The sequence below is a fragment of the Podospora anserina genome, chromosome 3 (genome assembly GCF_000226545.1).
Source record: "Podospora anserina S mat+ genomic DNA chromosome 3, supercontig 2".
Taxonomy (NCBI): domain Eukaryota; kingdom Fungi; phylum Ascomycota; class Sordariomycetes; order Sordariales; family Podosporaceae; genus Podospora; species Podospora anserina.
Window position 1 is genome coordinate 1,865,296 of NW_001914856.1, and position 18,045 is coordinate 1,883,340.

The 18,045-nt window shown below is 51.7% G+C and overlaps 4 protein-coding genes across 4 annotated transcripts, besides 2 other annotated features; 2 read left to right on the plus strand and 2 right to left on the minus strand.

Annotated features, from left to right (window-relative positions):
* The first annotated feature begins 313 nt into the window (after window positions 1–313).
* Window positions 314–384, plus strand: a tRNA (tRNA-Gly).
* Window positions 385–1,095: 711 nt separating this feature from the next.
* Window positions 1,096–1,599, minus strand: PODANS_3_7225 (uncharacterized protein; the record flags this gene model as incomplete). The annotated part of the gene is made up of 1 exon (XM_001909490.1): window positions 1,096–1,599. The coding sequence occupies one exon, from the start codon at window positions 1,597–1,599 to the stop codon at window positions 1,096–1,098; it is 504 nt and encodes a 167-aa protein (XP_001909525.1).
* A 1,743-nt stretch (window positions 1,600–3,342) lies between these two features.
* Window positions 3,343–3,468: a sequence feature.
* A 3,963-nt stretch (window positions 3,469–7,431) lies between these two features.
* PODANS_3_7230 (uncharacterized protein) lies at window positions 7,432–9,898 on the plus strand (the record flags this gene model as incomplete). The annotated part of the gene is made up of 2 exons (XM_001909491.1): window positions 7,432–7,608; window positions 7,664–9,898. 2 exons carry the CDS (start codon window positions 7,432–7,434, stop codon window positions 9,896–9,898), a joined length of 2,412 nt encoding a protein of 803 aa, XP_001909526.1.
* Window positions 9,899–12,876: 2,978 nt separating this feature from the next.
* Window positions 12,877–15,079, plus strand: PODANS_3_7240 (uncharacterized protein; the record flags this gene model as incomplete). Its single annotated transcript, XM_001909492.1, has 5 exons — window positions 12,877–13,103; window positions 13,164–13,763; window positions 13,837–14,088; window positions 14,153–14,890; window positions 14,944–15,079. 5 exons carry the CDS (start codon window positions 12,877–12,879, stop codon window positions 15,077–15,079), a joined length of 1,953 nt encoding a protein of 650 aa, XP_001909527.1.
* Window positions 15,080–15,743: 664 nt separating this feature from the next.
* On the minus strand, window positions 15,744–16,624 carry PODANS_3_7250 (uncharacterized protein; the record flags this gene model as incomplete). The annotated part of the gene is made up of 3 exons (XM_001909493.1): window positions 15,744–15,911; window positions 15,978–16,080; window positions 16,161–16,624. The coding sequence occupies 3 exons, from the start codon at window positions 16,622–16,624 to the stop codon at window positions 15,744–15,746; spliced, it is 735 nt and encodes a 244-aa protein (XP_001909528.1).
* Window positions 16,625–18,045: the final 1,421 nt, after the last annotated feature.

Genomic DNA, 18,045 nt, shown 5'->3' on the forward strand with positions numbered 1-18,045 from the left:
GTTTATCTCTTCCCAACAAGGCACGTACACATTACCCCTTTTCAAAACCAACAAGCAAGGCAAAGGAAACAGATTTTTACCCGCGGTCATACTTCTCACAGCGGCCATAGGCAAGAAAACTCCCTCTGTTGCCTTCAATCTTTTATTCTCATATGGACATGACAATTTTCAAATGGAGAGCCAAACGGGTACGCTACGTTTCATGACAAAGTGCTTCTCTTGCATCGCCCATGCCATGCTAGCTCTATCTACCCATCGCTACCACTACGTATCTACATTCTAGGCAAATACTTCAAAAACCCCACAAGAAACAGCATCAGTGGTTTAGTGGTAAAATCCATCGTTGCCATCGATGGGCCCCGTGTTCGATTCACGGCTGATGCATATTATCCCAAAACTCCCGCAGGAGTTCATGTGTTCTTTTGGACTTTTTTACACATTTTGTCCCATGTGTTTTGAAACATATCTGGTTCTTGTCAAGAATGAATAGACAGCTAATCACATGACCGACTCACTTTTTTGAGTGAGCTCTGTGCCACCTGTTTGGCCGAGCCATCAGTCCAACATCGTCTTAACCTCCGTGGTAGGACAGATGCACCACGAAACAGCACCAAATTGACCGGGGCACTCTTCATGCTTTAAGCCGAGCAATCGCCACTCCATCTCTTAAGACCAGAGGTCAAAGGTTTCATATTGTAGACACCCATCTCTCGGAAACACACTGCAGTCTCGGCAGTATCAACCGTTGAGGATCCAATACTTTTTATTCGGGCAGACAGAAGTAATCTAAGCGTTTCTTCGAACAAAGAAAGAACAAGAAAAGAAATGTTGACTGAACACAGCACACCTAGCCAGAAAATCACCAAGGCCAGACCTCGTCAACAGCACGATTGTGACCAAGGCAAACAAACGGCTTCTGCCGTTTGCTTCCCCGATTTACTGCATCACCCTAGACAAAAAATGGCGTCCCATCTAGCCCTGTGTGAGTGCGAGTATAACTCTCCATGGCTACCTGATCCATTTTACTTGATCTGAAGAGACTGGAGCTGGGCAGGGACATCAGCAGTGCTATTAGCCTGGAGACCAACCGCCACACTACAAAATCTCAATTAGTGTTCTGTCTATAAAGTTGGGAAAGAAAAAAACCCACAGGGCATCAAACTCCTCCTCACTCAACCCAGTGAGATCAAACTCGGAGCCGTCCTCCAAGACCAAGGCGTTGGGCCTCTGGCACTCAGGCTCGAGGGTGGAATCAATCGCCCGCTTCCGGCCGATGAAGTTATACCCGACGCCGGAGTACCGGAAGCCGTTGGACCGGTTGCAGATGAAGTTGCCCCCGTTGTTGCCCGAGATGGTCTGGAGGCGGTTGCACTGGCCGTTGTCGTAGCCGCGGCACTGGATGTTCCAGCCCTGCTGGATGCCGCGGACGGCGACGGACTGGTAGGGGCTTCCGTTGGCGTTGGTGCCGCAGCAGGTGTTGGGGTTGATGCCGTTGCAGCGGAGGGCGTTGGAGCCGCCGCAGTTGTTGTCGGTGTGGAGGTAGAGGTCGATGGCCGAGGCCGAGGCGGCGAGGGTGAGGAGGGTGGCGAGGAACTTCATGCTGATGGCTGGGGGTTGGTGGTGGTGGTTTTTGTTCGTTGAAGGCTGGTGATGATGATGATGATGATGATGATGATGATGATGAGATGAAGGCCGGTGGTGAAGAGGTAGAATGAGGTGGTTTGAAGGGGGGAGATGGCCCTTCTTTATACCCGTCGAGAGTTGCCCATCTCGCCAGATGAGGTTTGGTTGAAGGACTTTCATCTATTTCCAATACCCATCTCTCGGACTTGGTTACACACATCAAAGGGGACTGGAATATATCTCGCCCATGGAGCTGACGCTCATCCATGCCCTGCAGAGTCAACGCATCTCGGACTCTGAGACCCTCCAGTCTCCACATCACAGGACAGTTGGCAATGTTCTCAGCAAGCCCAAGCTCGTAACACGGCCCGGTCATATTGCCAAAAATGCGAATATAATACAGACGAAGAGCTCTTCAGCGTCAAAGGGGCTGTGGTGGTGTTTCTTAACACAAATGGCTCGATCACATCTAACAATTACCGGAAATCAACTCATCAATTCCTCCCTCAACAACCAACACACCTCAAATCTTAATCTCTAACACGCAAGAAAACTTTTGATAATATTTCTTATGTCCCAAAACAGAACTGCCTATCAACTGTTCATATGGTGACACAAACACAGCCAAGAGAACCGGTCATGATACCTCTTATGCCCCAAAACAAACACTCGCGGAATACCCATATGGTAGCACAAACACAACTCGGACTCTTACCGTGAGTACGGTAGCCAGACAATGAGGCTCTTTTCCTCAACAGCAACAACAATCCAATCACACTCTATGTTGTCTTTGTACTACCTGAAATGTTTAGTAAGACTATCCAATATGGCCAAATGTAGGTATAGTCCCACAAACAAGGTCCGAGGCTGAGAAGTCCGAGAGAGTCCAGTAGTTGTGATACTACCGGCATGCATGGCAGCCTGGACTAATCAGTATGACTTTTTTTGAGGCTCGGCAAGTAGAGCTTCGAAAGATATGTCCATTCAGAGCTGGCCCGGTCGTCATATATTAGGTAGGCGCACCACTCGGCGCTTGAGCCAGTTTGATTGAGACTGGTAGCGAGCGGGCTTGAAAGGGAGATATCAACGGACATCTGAGGTATGCAGCATGTATGTGCCTGTAGGGAATTTCTTTTTTTCTTTTCAAAAACTGTGCCTGACCCAGGCAGGCGTGGAGTAAGGCTCTGCTGGCGAGAGGATAGCTACCTAGTGAAGAGGGTGGGAAGTGGTGAAAAAAAGAAGCAGGACACAGGAGGACAGTGGAACGCCGCCCAACATCAAGGAGGAGTGGAACCATTCTCCAATCGGTAAAAGTATTTGCGGATTTCTTGCCTCCCCTCTTTGTACTTGGTTGCGAGCTTTCCCTCAATATACTATCTTTGAATCGAGAGACTAGATAAACTCAAGTTAGTAGTAGCCAGCTTGCCAGCCTGCCAGTCTGACAGGATAATGTATATCCTGTCCTAACCCATGATGTGTGAAACCTTCTCTCGGATCAAACTTTCCAGGTTGATATTGCCAAAGCAGCAAGAATGTCCAAGTAAGGGCGCTTTCAACCCCTCCTACTACTGTGTATGTTGGTTAGCAGTTGAACAGAGAGTGCGAGCCCACCAACTACACAAAGAATAAGACAGCCTTGTGCAACAACGCCGAAGAACAGCTGGAACGCTCCTTTTGACTTGAGACCTTCTATATAACCTCATCATCCACGTGCCCCTCTCACATACGACCATAGGCAGTTGAATACACGGGATCCCGTCCGCTCTCCCCTAGTTAAGCAATTGACCGCCAGACTAGTACTCAGGTGGGTGACCACTGGGGAATCCCTGGTGTTGTATGTTTTTGCCGGTGTCATTTTTTTTGTTGATATTTGGTGGTCATTGTTGTGGGTTGTGGTGGAGATTTTTATTTGTTTGGAAATGCATCGCCGAAAGTCTTGGCAAAAAGTTTTCTGATATTTTTTTGGGTAGCGGCAGTTGAATGGTCCAACTGCCAGCCACCCGGGACCAGCTGTGACAGTCGGGAACCAATCGGTCATTTCCCTTGATCAGAGGTGATTGGCCTGTGAGTGACAGATGCAGCCAAAAGGGGACAGGGACATGCAGGATGTGGATAGGATAAACTGTTATCAAGTATCAGCAGTGGCATTGCGTGGTGGTCGCATAAGAAACAGCTGCGATATTCCCATCTCGAGCCGTTCCAGATAGAGCACGGTGCACCTTAGGATGAAAACAAGATCCCCGCTCGCATAAACTTCTTCGGTCGCTTTTAGAACACGTCGTCGAATTTGCGGGGCATCCAACGGTTTTACAGAGTTACTTTGTCGTTGTCGGTCGGACCGTGGTGTGGAGTGTGCTTTGAACCATGTCCGCGTTTGATGTTTCGATGGTGTCGCTCAAACCCGAGGCGGATCATACTCTGCGTTTGGCGTCTGGCGTCAAGATTGCCTACAAGACAAGTTGAAATGAGGGTTGGTATCATGATTCCGGCGTGCACACCTTCAAGTTTGACACGCCTGATCCTACCCACTCACACGTGCCTGTTGATCGATTGCTATGGAAGGATTAGTCGAACCGGGGGAGCTTCCGGGGCCCATGAGACTTGCCCCCGGCTCGCCCGGAGTCCGGGCTTCCTCAAGACGGGCTAGCTCTATCCATAGACCCAACCACCGGCCCCTCGGTAAGAGCGCCGAGGAGGGGCAGACATCATGGTTTAAGATTTTGGAGGGGTTGGGAAACCTGATGGGGTAGTGAAGAATTCGCAGAGATGATCTGTTGTCGTTGGGACATCTTCAAGTCACCATGTGATTTGATGGCTTGATAGGACGATGCACCACGTTCACCGCCAACGGCGGCAAGAGTCGATATAAAAATCTGCCGATGGAACGGGCCCAGTCAACCTGAGCGTCTGCTGTTTCTCGTCTTGATATTCATGGTATTTCTTTTGCCTCGAGCTGGGTTTCAGCTTGTGGTGCCGTCAACCCACTGCCTTGGTAGTTAGCGGCTGGAGGCGAGGCTGAAGTAGGTAGCGCCGCCTTCGCGCCGTGGTGTCTTGTCGTTTGTGTCATTGAGCGTCATGGCAGTCTATTTGCAGCTCGCAGACATTCAAAGCAGTTGAATGCAACAGTACAACCTTCGTGACGCAGTCCTGAGTAAATTCTCACAACCTCCTGCGCGCTGCGAGCAGGTTCTGTTGGTAAAATCGAGTTCAGGCTGTTCCACTTCGTAGACATCTCCAGTCATGACCATGATGAGCCTGCGGTGCCACCACTCTCGGATTGGGGTTGATGGCTTATTGGACGTCGCACAGACACAGCCTTGAGGAAATCGGGAAAACCGGACTCGAACTTGGCTGTTGAACCAGGGAAGACCTGTGTGTAGCTGGTACTTCGGAGATTAACACAACATGTCGGAATCTCGAGGTAGGACAGATAAAGCTCCAGGTTTCTAGAAACGTCAGAAACGTAGCGTGTAGCCTAACGGGACACCCAAGAGACGCCAAAAAAGCTGATTCGACGTCCAAAAAGGAAGCGTACCTGCACATCCAATCCGCTGCCACCTACCACCCATCCAGCTGCAGGCTGTTGAGATGGACGAAACATGCGTCTGGCTCTCGGGAGACAGGCACCGTACATTACGACGGTAGACCGTCACGCCGTCCGCCAGAATTGCGCTGCTCCGAGATTGGTAATCACGATGAGAGGTCAGCGGGATGCCGAGAGACCGCACGGCGGTTGTCTCATTTGAGCAGCTCCATCAATATCAAGAGGGCATCGTGTGGTGGTGAAAATGGGGTGAAATGGCGGCTTGGCAGAAGACGACTTGTGATCGGGGAAGGAAGCCAGGGTGAGCGTGTGGGGCCCGAAACGTGAACTGGTAAATTAGTGCGAGGCATTATTGGGAACGCCTTTTCTCGATTCTCTGGTGAAATCTGGCATCGTCGATGTGCAGAGGGTGTGCAAGTTCTCTGGAAGCAGGGCAGCATGATGATGGGTTGCAGTTCCTGAAACATGAGAGCTTGATGAAAGCTCCCGCTCCCGCCCATCCTGCCTCTGTCCCGCTGAGAATCCAGCCTACCTTTTGGGGCAGCCAAGGCCGGCACAACGAGTCGGGTTTGGCAACGGACCCTTTTGAATTTCACCCCAATACCGTCACAAACGGCCCTCCCCCGCAATATTTCAAGCCACCAGCGGCCACCAGTTGAGTGCGGGGCCTGGCGGGGATCACCAGCCACTGACCACTGAACGGTGTGTGCTGGCACGCTGCCAACTGAGGAGAAGCATCGTGCGTTGCTGCAATGTTTTCCTGGTGGGAGGTGTCATTGGTTCTGCCGTCGACAGCCCACAGAATGTGGATGTGATTATCTCTCAGTCTGTCTCCTCTCGTCAATATTCAACAATAATAGCACTGCGGATATATGCGGAGCCAGGCAGCCCGTAACGGCGGGAGGGGAGCAGACGACGACTGTTTATCCGCCGTTGTTTGGGGAGACCTGAGGTGACTGAGAAACTCGAGCATCACCTTCGCTGTCAACAAACCGACAACCACCACTCGGCCCAATCCATGCCGTGACGGCTTCATCAGATATTTCTTCTTGTCGCGACGGTGACATTATTTCTTTTTCAACCCTGGTCTCTCACATCTTAGCCCAAATTGCGCCCGCTCGAGAGCAGCGTTGCTCCGAATCACTAGCGAGATTGGGTCCCCTATCGTTTTTTTCTCGAAGACACCCCGGCCCCAGTAATTCATGCTAAGAGAACGGACCCATTTCCCAGAGCGCCAGCAATTGTTGTGCAAAAAAAACAGTTCACCGTCCATCGCCCGTCCTGTTGCACTCGTTCGTCCCATGAGAGTAACAAGCCGTGTGTCTCTGTCTGCCATTCCGGAATACTGGCCCGCTCGTCCCCCCATCAGCTGTATTCAGTTTCTCGACGCTGTCAGCAAACGGCACAGAGCGAGACGGACATCTGAGACCATTCAGCTCACCCTCTCACTCAGTTCACTCGGCACAGGACAGGCCTGGACAGGGCAGTGACCTGTACACTGACACCGCTCCGGTCACCACCGCCGCTCTCACCCACCCTACACTCCCCCGACGCTGTCTCGACTTTTGACAGTTTCGCAATCGTCCGAGTCAATATCCATCGACAGGGTAAACAAACCCACACGTCTTGTTGACCCCCTGGAGTCAATCCTTTGGGCCATTTCTTGCATCCATCCATCCATCGCTTCGGTTCGCGCTAGGAGGCCTGCTGTTACGCCCGCAAGCTCCTTTTTCCTGGCCCTGGTCCTCGTCCCACACTCTCCGGCAACGCGAGAGATACCAGTCACGGTCGTCTCCTCGGCCGTCTTCCCTGCCATCCATCCTCGACAGGACATCTTTCCACAATACACTTTTGTCATTTCATGTCGCTCATTAACCCAGCTCTATTCATTCGCTCCTTTACAATAACAACTCCAACTGCCTACACTCCTTGTCAGCCACACGCTATCTAGAACTCACTCACACGGTCCGCTCCTCGTCGCGCCATCTCCACCACTACTATAATCGATCGCACACTCTGACGACCCCTCGACCCCTCGACACGCTCGCGAAAGTTGCTTCTGTAGGACACTGAATGCTCCGATAATCCGCACTGCTCTTTTAGAGAGCCTGTTTCTACTTGCGACTCGGCATTATCCGCGCTTCACTGCGCGCAACAGGGCGTGTTTTGGCTGGTTCCGGCGCCGATCCATTGTCAATTCGAGCAAGTCCTCGAAGACACAAAACACTCGAACCGGATATCCATCATCATTTACGACCATCAACATGACTGTCGCACACGACTTGACCCGCCGCGGGTCCACCCAGCTCGTCACCAACAACGGGCTACCCCTTGAAGACAGGTTCGAGGTGCTGAAGGAGATTGGAGATGGAAGCTTTGGAAGTGTCGTGCTCGCGAGAGTACGGACGGCGGGCGCCAGTGTTGCCCGTCGTGGTACAGTGGTATGGCTTATTATTTTCCCTTTGACCAAGTTGCTGTTCTGACCATCAATTACAGGTCGCCATCAAGACCATGAAGAAGACTTTCGAGTCGTTTCAGCCATGCCTGGAATTGAGGGAGGTTGTGTTCCTGAGGACGCTCCCCGCTCACCCTCATTTGGTTCCGGCCCTTGACATCTTTTTGGATCCATTCACCAGGAAGCTCCATATCGCCATGGAGTACATGGAGGGCAACCTCTACCAACTAATGAAGGCCAGGGACCACAAGTGCTTGGACAACGCCAGCGTGAAGAGCATCCTGTACCAGATCATGCAAGGTTTGGAGCATATCCATGCTCACAGCTTCTTCCACCGCGATATCAAGCCAGAGAACATTCTCGTGTCTACTTCAGCTCATTCGGATTTCACCAACTCTTTCAGACGGTATTCTGCTCTTGTCACGCCACCATCGACGCCCCCATCTTATACCGTCAAGATTGCCGATTTTGGTCTCGCTCGTGAGACGCATTCGAAGCTTCCTTACACCACGTATGTCTCCACCAGGTGGTATCGTGCCCCAGAGGTACTGCTGAGGGCGGGCGAGTACTCGGCCCCGGTGGATATCTGGGCCGTCGGTGCTATGGCCGTGGAGGTGGCCACCCTCAAGCCTCTCTTCCCCGGTGGAAATGAGGTCGACCAGGTCTGGAGGGTATGTGAAATCATGGGAAGCCCAGGGAACTGGTACAACAAGGCTGGTGCGCGCGTCGGCGGTGGAGAGTGGAGGGAAGGAACCCGTCTTGCTGGAAAGCTCGGGTTCTCCTTCCCCAAGATGGCGCCTCACTCCATGGACACCATCTTGCAGACTCCCCAATGGCCTTCGTCGCTCAGCCAGTTTGTTACCTGGTGCCTCATGTGGGATCCCAAGAGCCGACCGACATCTACTCAGGCGCTTGCCCATGAGTACTTTGCCGATGCCGTTGATCCTTTGCGCCCAAAGTCTGCGTCCAAGATCCTGGGTCGTAAACAGTCTGACATCAGTCGGGGAAAGGACTCTAACGCGACCACGCCAACGGCTACATCAAAGCCGTCTTCGTGGTTCAGAAAGTCGCTCATCGGTCGCTCCGAGAGTGTCGAGGTTATGGCCGCTCCGCAGCCCGCCCCGAAAGAAGCACCAGCACCAGCTCCTGCTCCTGCTCCTGCTCCTCGCCCTGCCCCGATCGCTCGACCTGCCGCTCCCGTCGAGCCACCACAGCCGGTTATGCCTGCTCCACGACCCACGGTCGCAAAAAGAGCAACCTGGACAAACGGCCCTTCGAACGTCGCACCAATGCCCATTCTTCCCACCATCCGTCCCATCTCACCTCTATCGCAGACTGTCACAGCCCAACCCGCACCAGTGTACAATGACGCCTATGCGAATGCGGTTCAGAGACACGCCCCAGTTCAAGAGAAGTCCTCCAAGAAGATTGGCAGGCAGCTCTCAGTCCAATCGAACACCAATCACTACGCTGAACTTCACAGGCAACAGGCAGAACGAGCTCTCAATGGACAGTCTGGCTTGGTGTCGCCACCGAGTGGACACAAGGAGAGCTTTTTCTCGCACCTCCGGAAAAGAGCGAGGAGGTTCTCGGGCAGACATCAGACGCCCATGTCGCCCAGCTCTGACGATATGGAGGCCCAGGCAGGTTGTGGACCATGGGCGAGCAACCGCTCATCAATGGTGATCGACAACCCGGCACCCATCCCCGTTCCAAAAGACACGTATGAGTCCCTCGATAAGACGCTCCGCGAGGGTCAGCAAATGGCCGAGGTACCTCCTGCGCCACCGGCCCATCAAGTGAATCAACTAACGCCAAGCGGTAATCTCAAGCGCCACCACTCCCTCCCTCACCACCAACCAAGATCGGTCGATAATCTGCTTGTCGCCTCCCGAGGAACCGGTCCCGTATCTAGCAGGACACGAAGAGCCCAGGCTGCGCACGGTGTCAACCAATACGACGACCCCAACGAGGAAGACGAACTTCTAGATGAAGTGTTGACCTCGACCCACCGTGCCATGAAGCGCCTCGACAACGAGAAGCCTCTGAGGCAATCAGCTAGCAATGTCGTGTTGACGAACCCTTACCCGACCCCTTCGCCCTCCGCCAGCGGAAACGTAATGCTTTTTGGTGACGGCAAAGAAGCTGTCACGCCCAAGCCATTGAACTACGGCAAGAAGGCTGCCGAATACAAGTGGCCCACTCCCCCTTATGACGAGGGTGACTGGGCGGCTTCGGCTTCGGCAAGCATATGGGCGGCGGGCAGTCGGTTTTAAGGTGCGATGTTTCTTTCCTGATGGTCTCTTGGTGACGGCGGCGAAAATAAAAGTCTTGGTTTCTGGCTGGGTTTCATCGGATGGTGTTTTGGGATGGGAGGATTCTACTTGATTGGGTCTCATCGCTCACTCTCGACTCTGCCAAACGACGGCAGATATTTTCGGTTACAATGCTTCTCTCTGGATCGAATTCGGTTGTGGGGGCTCGTTTTTCAGTCTTTCGATCTCGCAAATACCCCCAAGGACGGTGCCGCCTTGTCGAGTGCTAGATTTTAATACCTTGTGGCTTGTTTCCTTTTTCTGTTTATTTCTCACATATCTCAAATTTCTGTCGTTTCAAATACCCCCATATAGATTGAGTGAGGAAATTGGGATATTTGGGTTTTTCTGTTTTCAATTGCACACAGCCAGCCAGCTTTGAGCCAGTTTGTGTCACATATCGTCACTTGCTTGCTTTTTTGGCTGTTGTTGTTTTTCTTGGCAAAGCTCATCATCATCATATCATTTTGGCGTCTCACATGTATCGTCGTCGGATGGGGGGCTTGTTTTTTCCTATGTTAGAATATTTCAAGAAGGGATGGGGAGAGAAGATGAGAGGGGGACTTTGCTCATATTTTTTGTTGTTTTACACAGACCGCACATATCACGCACCACTGCACACACGCACACACTGTTTTTGAAGGGTGAGTGGGGGGCAGCAGCCGGCTGGCTTTATGGCTGGCTGTTTGGGGAAGTGTTGAATCTTTACACGGTACTATCTTTATTATTATTTTTACACACACCTCGACATATAAGTTTACATACCTAACCTTCACAATTTTTTTTACTTGTATGTCATACGAAGCGGTGTACCTGAGGTGTTTCATGGGGATGAGTTGTGAGTGAGGGAGGGGGGAGGGGGGCTGATGATTGGATTGGTGTGTGGGGATGGGAGTATTGTTTATCACCACTCAGAATCGAAAAATGTTGCTTTGATATAGCTGTTTTGACTTTGTTGTTGTCGTTGTTGTTGGGGGGTGTTAAGTGTGAGATGAGATGGGGCGTATACCAGGTGGCATTTTGTGCGTTCATTTATGGAGAACAGGCGTACAAGGTCGCTACGGGGTGGTTTTCTGTTGTATAAAGGGTGATTTTGACAAGAGAGAGGTGAAGTTGTGTGTATCTACGGATACCCTAGGTATAGGGAGAGCGGCATATGCCATCAATGGATGACGTCCAAGAGGCAAGAGGATCTGCGATAGGGCTATGGTGGAGTGTCACAACCTCCCTATTCTTTGCGTTTTGGATTTCAAAACCAGCTATTGCTTACATACAGCCAACGGGGTGTCCAGCCGCTGACAGCCAGCAAAAGCTGAACAAACTTGATTGTTTGTTCTGTTCGGTTTAACCCGCGTTTTTTGTCTTGGATTTAGTCTGAACTTTTTTCTCTGTACTGAGACAATTGAGCGGCGCGGGGGCCTCGGGATACCGGGAGTGGCTTGCTTCTTTTGCCTGGTTTTCTTGATCTACTGTTTGGTATCAGGAGATGGATTGGCGATGGGCATTTTTGCCACCCCCTTTTTTGGGCAACAAACACACGGACGGGCGAGACGGTTCTAGAGGAGGGAGGGAACACCACATCACACGTAAGCTGAACGTATTTGACGGTATGTTTGAGAACGTCAAGTACAATTCCCATGACAAGACCCAGTGCGCGGTGGAGAGAGATAAGATCGGATCAAAATTATCAGATTTTGCAAGGTCCTTCTTCAGGAACTCGATCCTGAAAGCAGCATGGGGAAGTTTGCGAATATGATTTGATGAGATGCTATGGAAGAAAGTGGATTGTATCGGGGATTCCCGTGCAAGGGCCAGGCAATCGGTTATCAATGAGCAACTTGTTGAAGAAGATCATCATTTTTTTCTTATCTCTCACCGAGTAGGAAGAAATCACGAACCACCACGACGGAGATTAGGGAAGTTGAGCGGCTTGGCAAATGGATAAGAAATGTTTGCCTGGTTCGAGTACGTCGACAGCGAGATGTTTGCGTAGCGGTCTGAAAAAGCTTTCGTCATCACCAGGCCGCATCGGTTGTTGGTTTTCGCATTCGGCTCTTTTCAAAACCTTCCATATTATTTAATCCCCGAAATAATGCTACCAGAGAAAGGCTGTATGTAGCAGTAGCAACGCCATCACGTGAAACCCTCCTGTTCCTGATCCCTGTCCCGCACTGGACCTGCCAAAATGGAAACCCCCCCCCCAAAGAAAGAAACGGGCTGGACGGTCCGTTGGCAGTTCATCCCACCGTTTTGGTGAGGAAGTTGCCCGTTATGGCCGCCAGTCATATACAGTAGTGAACAAGCCACCAACAGCACCACCACCACCAACCAGCCTTGCAGCTCGCCAGCGGGTTGCTTGCTCTTGGGCTGAGGGCATCTCTGCTTGGCGCTCCCCCACCCCATTTCTCCCCTTACCCCACCATCCCAGTCCGTCCAATGCTATCCAGCCTCAGAGAACCACAACGCACGACCGGGCAAGGCAGCAGCATTCGAGACGACAGGAAGCTTTGAAAGGCAGATATATATATGAATTGTGGTTATTTTCTTGGCGGTATACGAAGACTCGAGACCTAGTGGGACGGGACCTTGCAGGTTATTTACGTCATTTTCCACGCGGCCACCTTTGGGAGGGGACTTGGCTAGGGAGCCAAGGGGGAGTGGTGATCTTTGACTTTTGGTGTTGAGGGGTTCATCGGAAGGCAGACGTACTTTGGGTGTTCAATAATTGGAAAGGAAAGATTGCTTCGACAAGATTGAAAGTCGCTTCTCGTTCAGAAAGGGATTCAGAGACTGGAAAGTTTTATCGGGTTTGGGGGTATCAACGTTGTGGATACGGGCGTTCAGGATACGGGATTTGGCAGAGGTTGAAGGGGTGGACCGTCTCTCTTATTGTTTTCACTTGTATCACCACCACATCATCAGTCGATGCCGCCGTCACCATGAATATCCCTCTCCCCATCCACTCATCACCGAGTCTGCGGAATCGGGAAAGCAGAGACTATCACATCAAAAACAACACCTCCATCAGCAGCAATACCAGCACTCAAAGAACACCGCCACCGGCGGCCGAGGCTATCAATGGCCCGGTTAGGGAGGCGGCCAGAGGGTCAGCGGTTATCAACGACAGGTTAATCGTTGGTGTCGACTTTGGAACTACATTCTCAGGGTAAGCTTCACCCCATCCCACCAAATCTCATCATATACATATCACTAACATTGCACACAGAGTAGCAGCAGTCTACACCGGCACCCCCGACGACATAGAAATCATCAAAACCTGGCCGGGCGGCAACGGCATCACCTCGGACAAGGTGCCCACCGAACTATCCTACGACCTCCCTCCCAACTCACCCCCAGGCACCGCCCCAACGATAAAATGGGGGTTCCAGTTCAAACCAGAAGAGTCCCGCCTCCGGTGCATCAAGCTCTTTCTCGACCGCTCCCAGAAATTACCATACTATGTCTCACCCCTCGAAACCGCCGCCCAGCTTAAGAAGTTCAAGAAGACGGTCGCCGACGCCGTGAGTGATTACCTAACGCAGATATACAAACACACAATGGACACCCTCACACGAAGATACGGCGAGACGTTTATGGCCTCGACAAAGGTCAGTTTTGTTCTCACCTGCCCGGCGGTCTGGTCAGATGCTGCGAAGAACACTACTTTGCAGGCGGCGGAGAGGGCCGGGATGGGGGCGGGGGGGCAGATTCAGATTATCAGTGAGCCCGAGGCGGCGGCCGTGTATACTTTGAAGGCGATACAGCCTAATCACTTGAAGGTTGGGGATAATTTTATTGTTTGTGACGGTGGTGGCGGGACGGTCGAGTGAGTTCTTGCTACTTTTGCAGTTACCCCTGAGCCCGGGAAAAGGGGCAACGAAGCTGACAAAACACCCCAGCCTCATCGCCTACAAAATCGTCTCTCTGAATCCCATCAAAGTAGAAGAATCAGCCGTTGGAACCGGCGGGTTGTGCGGTAGCGCCTTTCTCAACTACCGGTTCGAAGAGCATGTCAAATCCAGACTCGGACAGAGCAGATTCGATGACATGAAGGCGAAAAAGGGCAAGACATGGCAGATGGGACTGCGGTATTTCGAGGAGTTTGTCAAGAGGAATTTCAACGAGGACGAACATCAGGAGGTCAATGTGCCGTACGTACCCCTTTCCCCCCTCTCCCCTCACCCTCATGGAGACCTAACCAACAACCCCCTTTAGGTTTCCCGGCCTTCCCGACGACGAAGAAGCCGGCCTCGACTCGGGCTTCCTCGTAATGACAGCCGACCAAATCAAAGAAATCTTCGACCCCGTCGTCAAAGAAGTCTGCGAACTCGTCCAAGGTCAAGTCGACAACCTCCGCGCGTTGGGGGGGATCGTCTCGGGCATCATCCTCGTCGGTGGCTTCGGACAAAGCGATTACCTCTACCGCAAGCTCAAGACTCACTTCACCAGCGCCGCCCCCCCTCCCTATAGTGAGAGACCCTCCCAGGCCAACATCGACATGCGAGAGCGGCCCTCGGTGGAGGTGATGCAGCCGGTATACGCCTGGACGGCCGTCGTCCGCGGCGCGGTTTTGCGCGGCTTGGAAGGTAACATGGTCATATCCCGAAAGGCGAGAATGCATTATGGCACGTCGTATGCGACTGTGTACGACGAGGAGAAGCACTCTGTGGCGGAGAGGTACTGGTCGCCGCTGTGGGAGAGGTGGATGGTCAGTGACAGGATGCAATGGCATATTGCAAAGGTTAGTCTCCCACCCTCTCGTCCCTGTATTCTAGTTCCAACATACCAACAAAAGAGAAAAAAAAACAGGGAGAAGCGCTATCGCCCATGCAACCCATCGCCTTCCACTACACCCGCAACTTCCGCCCGGGGCAGTCGTTGGTCGTCACCGACGACCTCATCGCCTGCCAGGCTGATGAGCCGCCCAAGGCTTTTACTCGGGATCTGGTGCACGTCTGCACGCTGACCACGGACCTTGGCGCGGTGCCCAGGCATCTGTTCACCAGACTGACAACCACACGCGGTGTTGAGTTCGACAATCTGGATTTTACCCTCGAGATGATCGTCGACAGTGCGGGGCTGGGATTCGAGCTTAAGGTTGACGGGGTGAGGTATGGGAGGGTAGATGCCGAGTTTCACTAGTTGGTCAGTTCTCTTGATGTTACTGGGGAGTAGGGAAACAAGGCGTCTGCGGTCAGGTTGTTGGTTTTTCGATACGGAGTTGGTTGCCCTTGCTTGAACCTGGACGAGGAGAGGGAAGAGATCATATATATATCGCACAGAACAGTCCTGGAACACAAAGTATGAATGAACCAGGGGATGATGTACTTGAACTGGTCTAGACAGGGAGTAACTGACCAATTTGCCCATGCTCTCTTGCATGTAGTATCCAGCCCCAGCCACCCTCCTCATGAAACTGCCTTGGAACAGAAGACTCGACATCCGTTCTGCCACGTATATGACTGCTCAATGGCAAAAGAATCACTCATTAACCATGCTATCTTGGTATTCTTTTCCTTTTGCCTTTTCTCCTTTTTTTATTTTGTGCCCGTGTCATGTCATCATAATTCATCCAAATGCCCCTTAAGACGACAGGTTCGATGCCAAACCCTATCTCACAAAGCCCTGGAAAATCTCCATAAAATTGAAACAGAAGACATTCGCTGTTAATAAAAGAGACAGGAAAAGCCACAAAATTTAGCTCGACATAAGCGAGCGAGCTGGGAACGAAGTGGTGAAACCAATGGGTAAGAATTGTGTAGTGATTGGGAAACCCATAACTGGCTCCAAGTAGAGGCAGCACTGTCTATCGGCGACGTTTCTCACCGATATTGTGAGCTTGCTGTCTAGGGTGATCAGGTCGGTTGGCAAACCGTGAACCTGACGTTGCCACTTTATTGCTGGAAGAATGCTGAGGGAGATCGTCATACCCACAAAGGAGACGCATAAAATGGAGACGGGCACCTGGTATGCTCTACTCGGGAAGGATGTCATGGTCAGAAAATGAGCATGAGAAACCCGTAGGAAAGAAAAGACGAACATCACCCGTACTCTGAGCATACATCATCAGCAGCTCAGGATTATCCAGAAAGGCAATCGCCTTTTGACGAAGCTCTCTGCCCGCGTAATCCTCCTTCTCAGGTCTGTAAATCACACCCCAGCAATGTCAGTTATTCCACTTTCCCCATCTCACAACAAGTATGAAAAGCAAGAAAAGTCTCACCTCCCTCCACCACCACCACCACCCCCCAACCTCAACTTCGACGTCCCAACCCCACCCTCCCGATCACTCAAGTCACTCCCCTCAGACCCATCCCCCGAATTATAGGGGTCCTTCCCCCTCGCCTGACGATCGCGCATGACAGAAGTGAAAGTGTCGCCGTCGTCCTCGTCGTCGTTTGATAATGACGACGATGAAAGTGATCCCGAGCTGGTCGTCGCCGTCGTGTTCATATAAGCTGAACTGAACTTCCTGTTGTTGAAGCTCTTATTGTGGAAATGTGCAAACGAAGATGAAGATGGACCTCCACCACCGCCGCCGCCACCGAAGTTGTGGTTGTGGTTGTGGTTGTGGTTGTGGTTGTGATTGTGGTTGTGGCTGTGGTTGTGGTGGTTGTTGCCCCCACCACCACTTCCTCCTCCTCCTACTCCACCACCGGATGGGCCTCCTCCAGGTGACAGGGACATGGCTGTTGCTCTCGAGTCTCTGTGTGAGTGAGGTGCAAGTTGCTTTGAATGAATGGATGAAAAAAAGAAAAAAAAAAGATCGATAAAAGAACTGCTCCTTCTGAAAATATCAGACGACTCTGGCTTTTGGTGTTACTCCCAACTAATGATAAATGTTTCAAAAAGAAAGAATCGCTCAAGTCCAATAAGGTAGGCAAGTTGAACAAGTGAAGTCGTGCAAGCACCACCCAGCTACCTCCAAAGGACCGGGAATGTGGGGCTAACTTAAAGCCGTACCACAGCGCCTACCTCTACGTTCTCCTTCCCTCTCTGCCACTCAAAATGTTTGCTCTTTCCCTCCTCTCCTACTAGCCAGCAGGTTGCTTGCCTCACTATGAACGCAAGAAAGAAACTGCACCTCCTCCCACTCCCATCAACTGCATTGCAGATGCACGTCTCCGTCTTGGGGCAAACATTCACGCAATGGATGGGACGGAAAATGCTCTTTTGCTTTCCTACTTGTAGCCTTGGCACATACACATAGACAGTTGCTTCTTTCCAAACCCGACCTAACCAAACCAGTTTGGCCGGCTTCGAGTGACTCCATCAAAAGTGTCCCGAGTCCTGGTAAGACACGCAGCAAGAGAAAAACAGTATCGGGTACGGCTCCATTGTTCTCTTCTCCTTTGTTCTCTGTTGGTTCTTGTCCTACGAAAGGAAAGGCCAAAAGGCGAGTGCCGGGACGCATGGAGCTGAATCGGCAGCTACCCGATGGCTTGCCCCGCCCCCGCATATCGATACCTACATCATAAGCACCTTTTTCCCACAGGGTCACGCAAATTATGGCTATGGATTATGTTGTGCTATTACCGTAAACTTCTTGGCGACGATTGCATACCGCCAAAAAGATCACCTTGTCTGCCATAGTTATGCCATGTGGCTGGCCCAGCCGTTCACCGCTCTACCACCCAGTATCGAGCAAACACACCAGATGATAGCCTCATCGTCTTGCCGGTTTCCATCCATCCATCCCTTGGTATTGCTGCCCGGTTTGATCTTGCTTTTTCCTGTCCGTTTGCCTCTCCCTGCATTTCTTCACCACTTTCTTCCCCTTGTCCAGCTGAAGCCATCCCAACATCAGGAACTAGAAACCGTCTCGAAAAAAATAGACAAAGGTAGAACCGGTCCCAGAATAAACCTTGAGACTTAACAACCTCTCCATACCAAACCCTCCTTACCAACTGCCTCTCTCCTCCTCAAGTAAAAATCCCCTCCCCCACAACCCCCAAAACCTTCCCCCCCACCGCCGTCACCAAAAAGTAACAAACCCTCACCCCCCTCTCATCCACCCCGATCGGGATTAGTCTCCGCTCACAACCGCGCGAAATCCCCCTCATCCGGAAAGCCTCCACATTATTCTCTCCCTTAGGGCACAGCTGAAC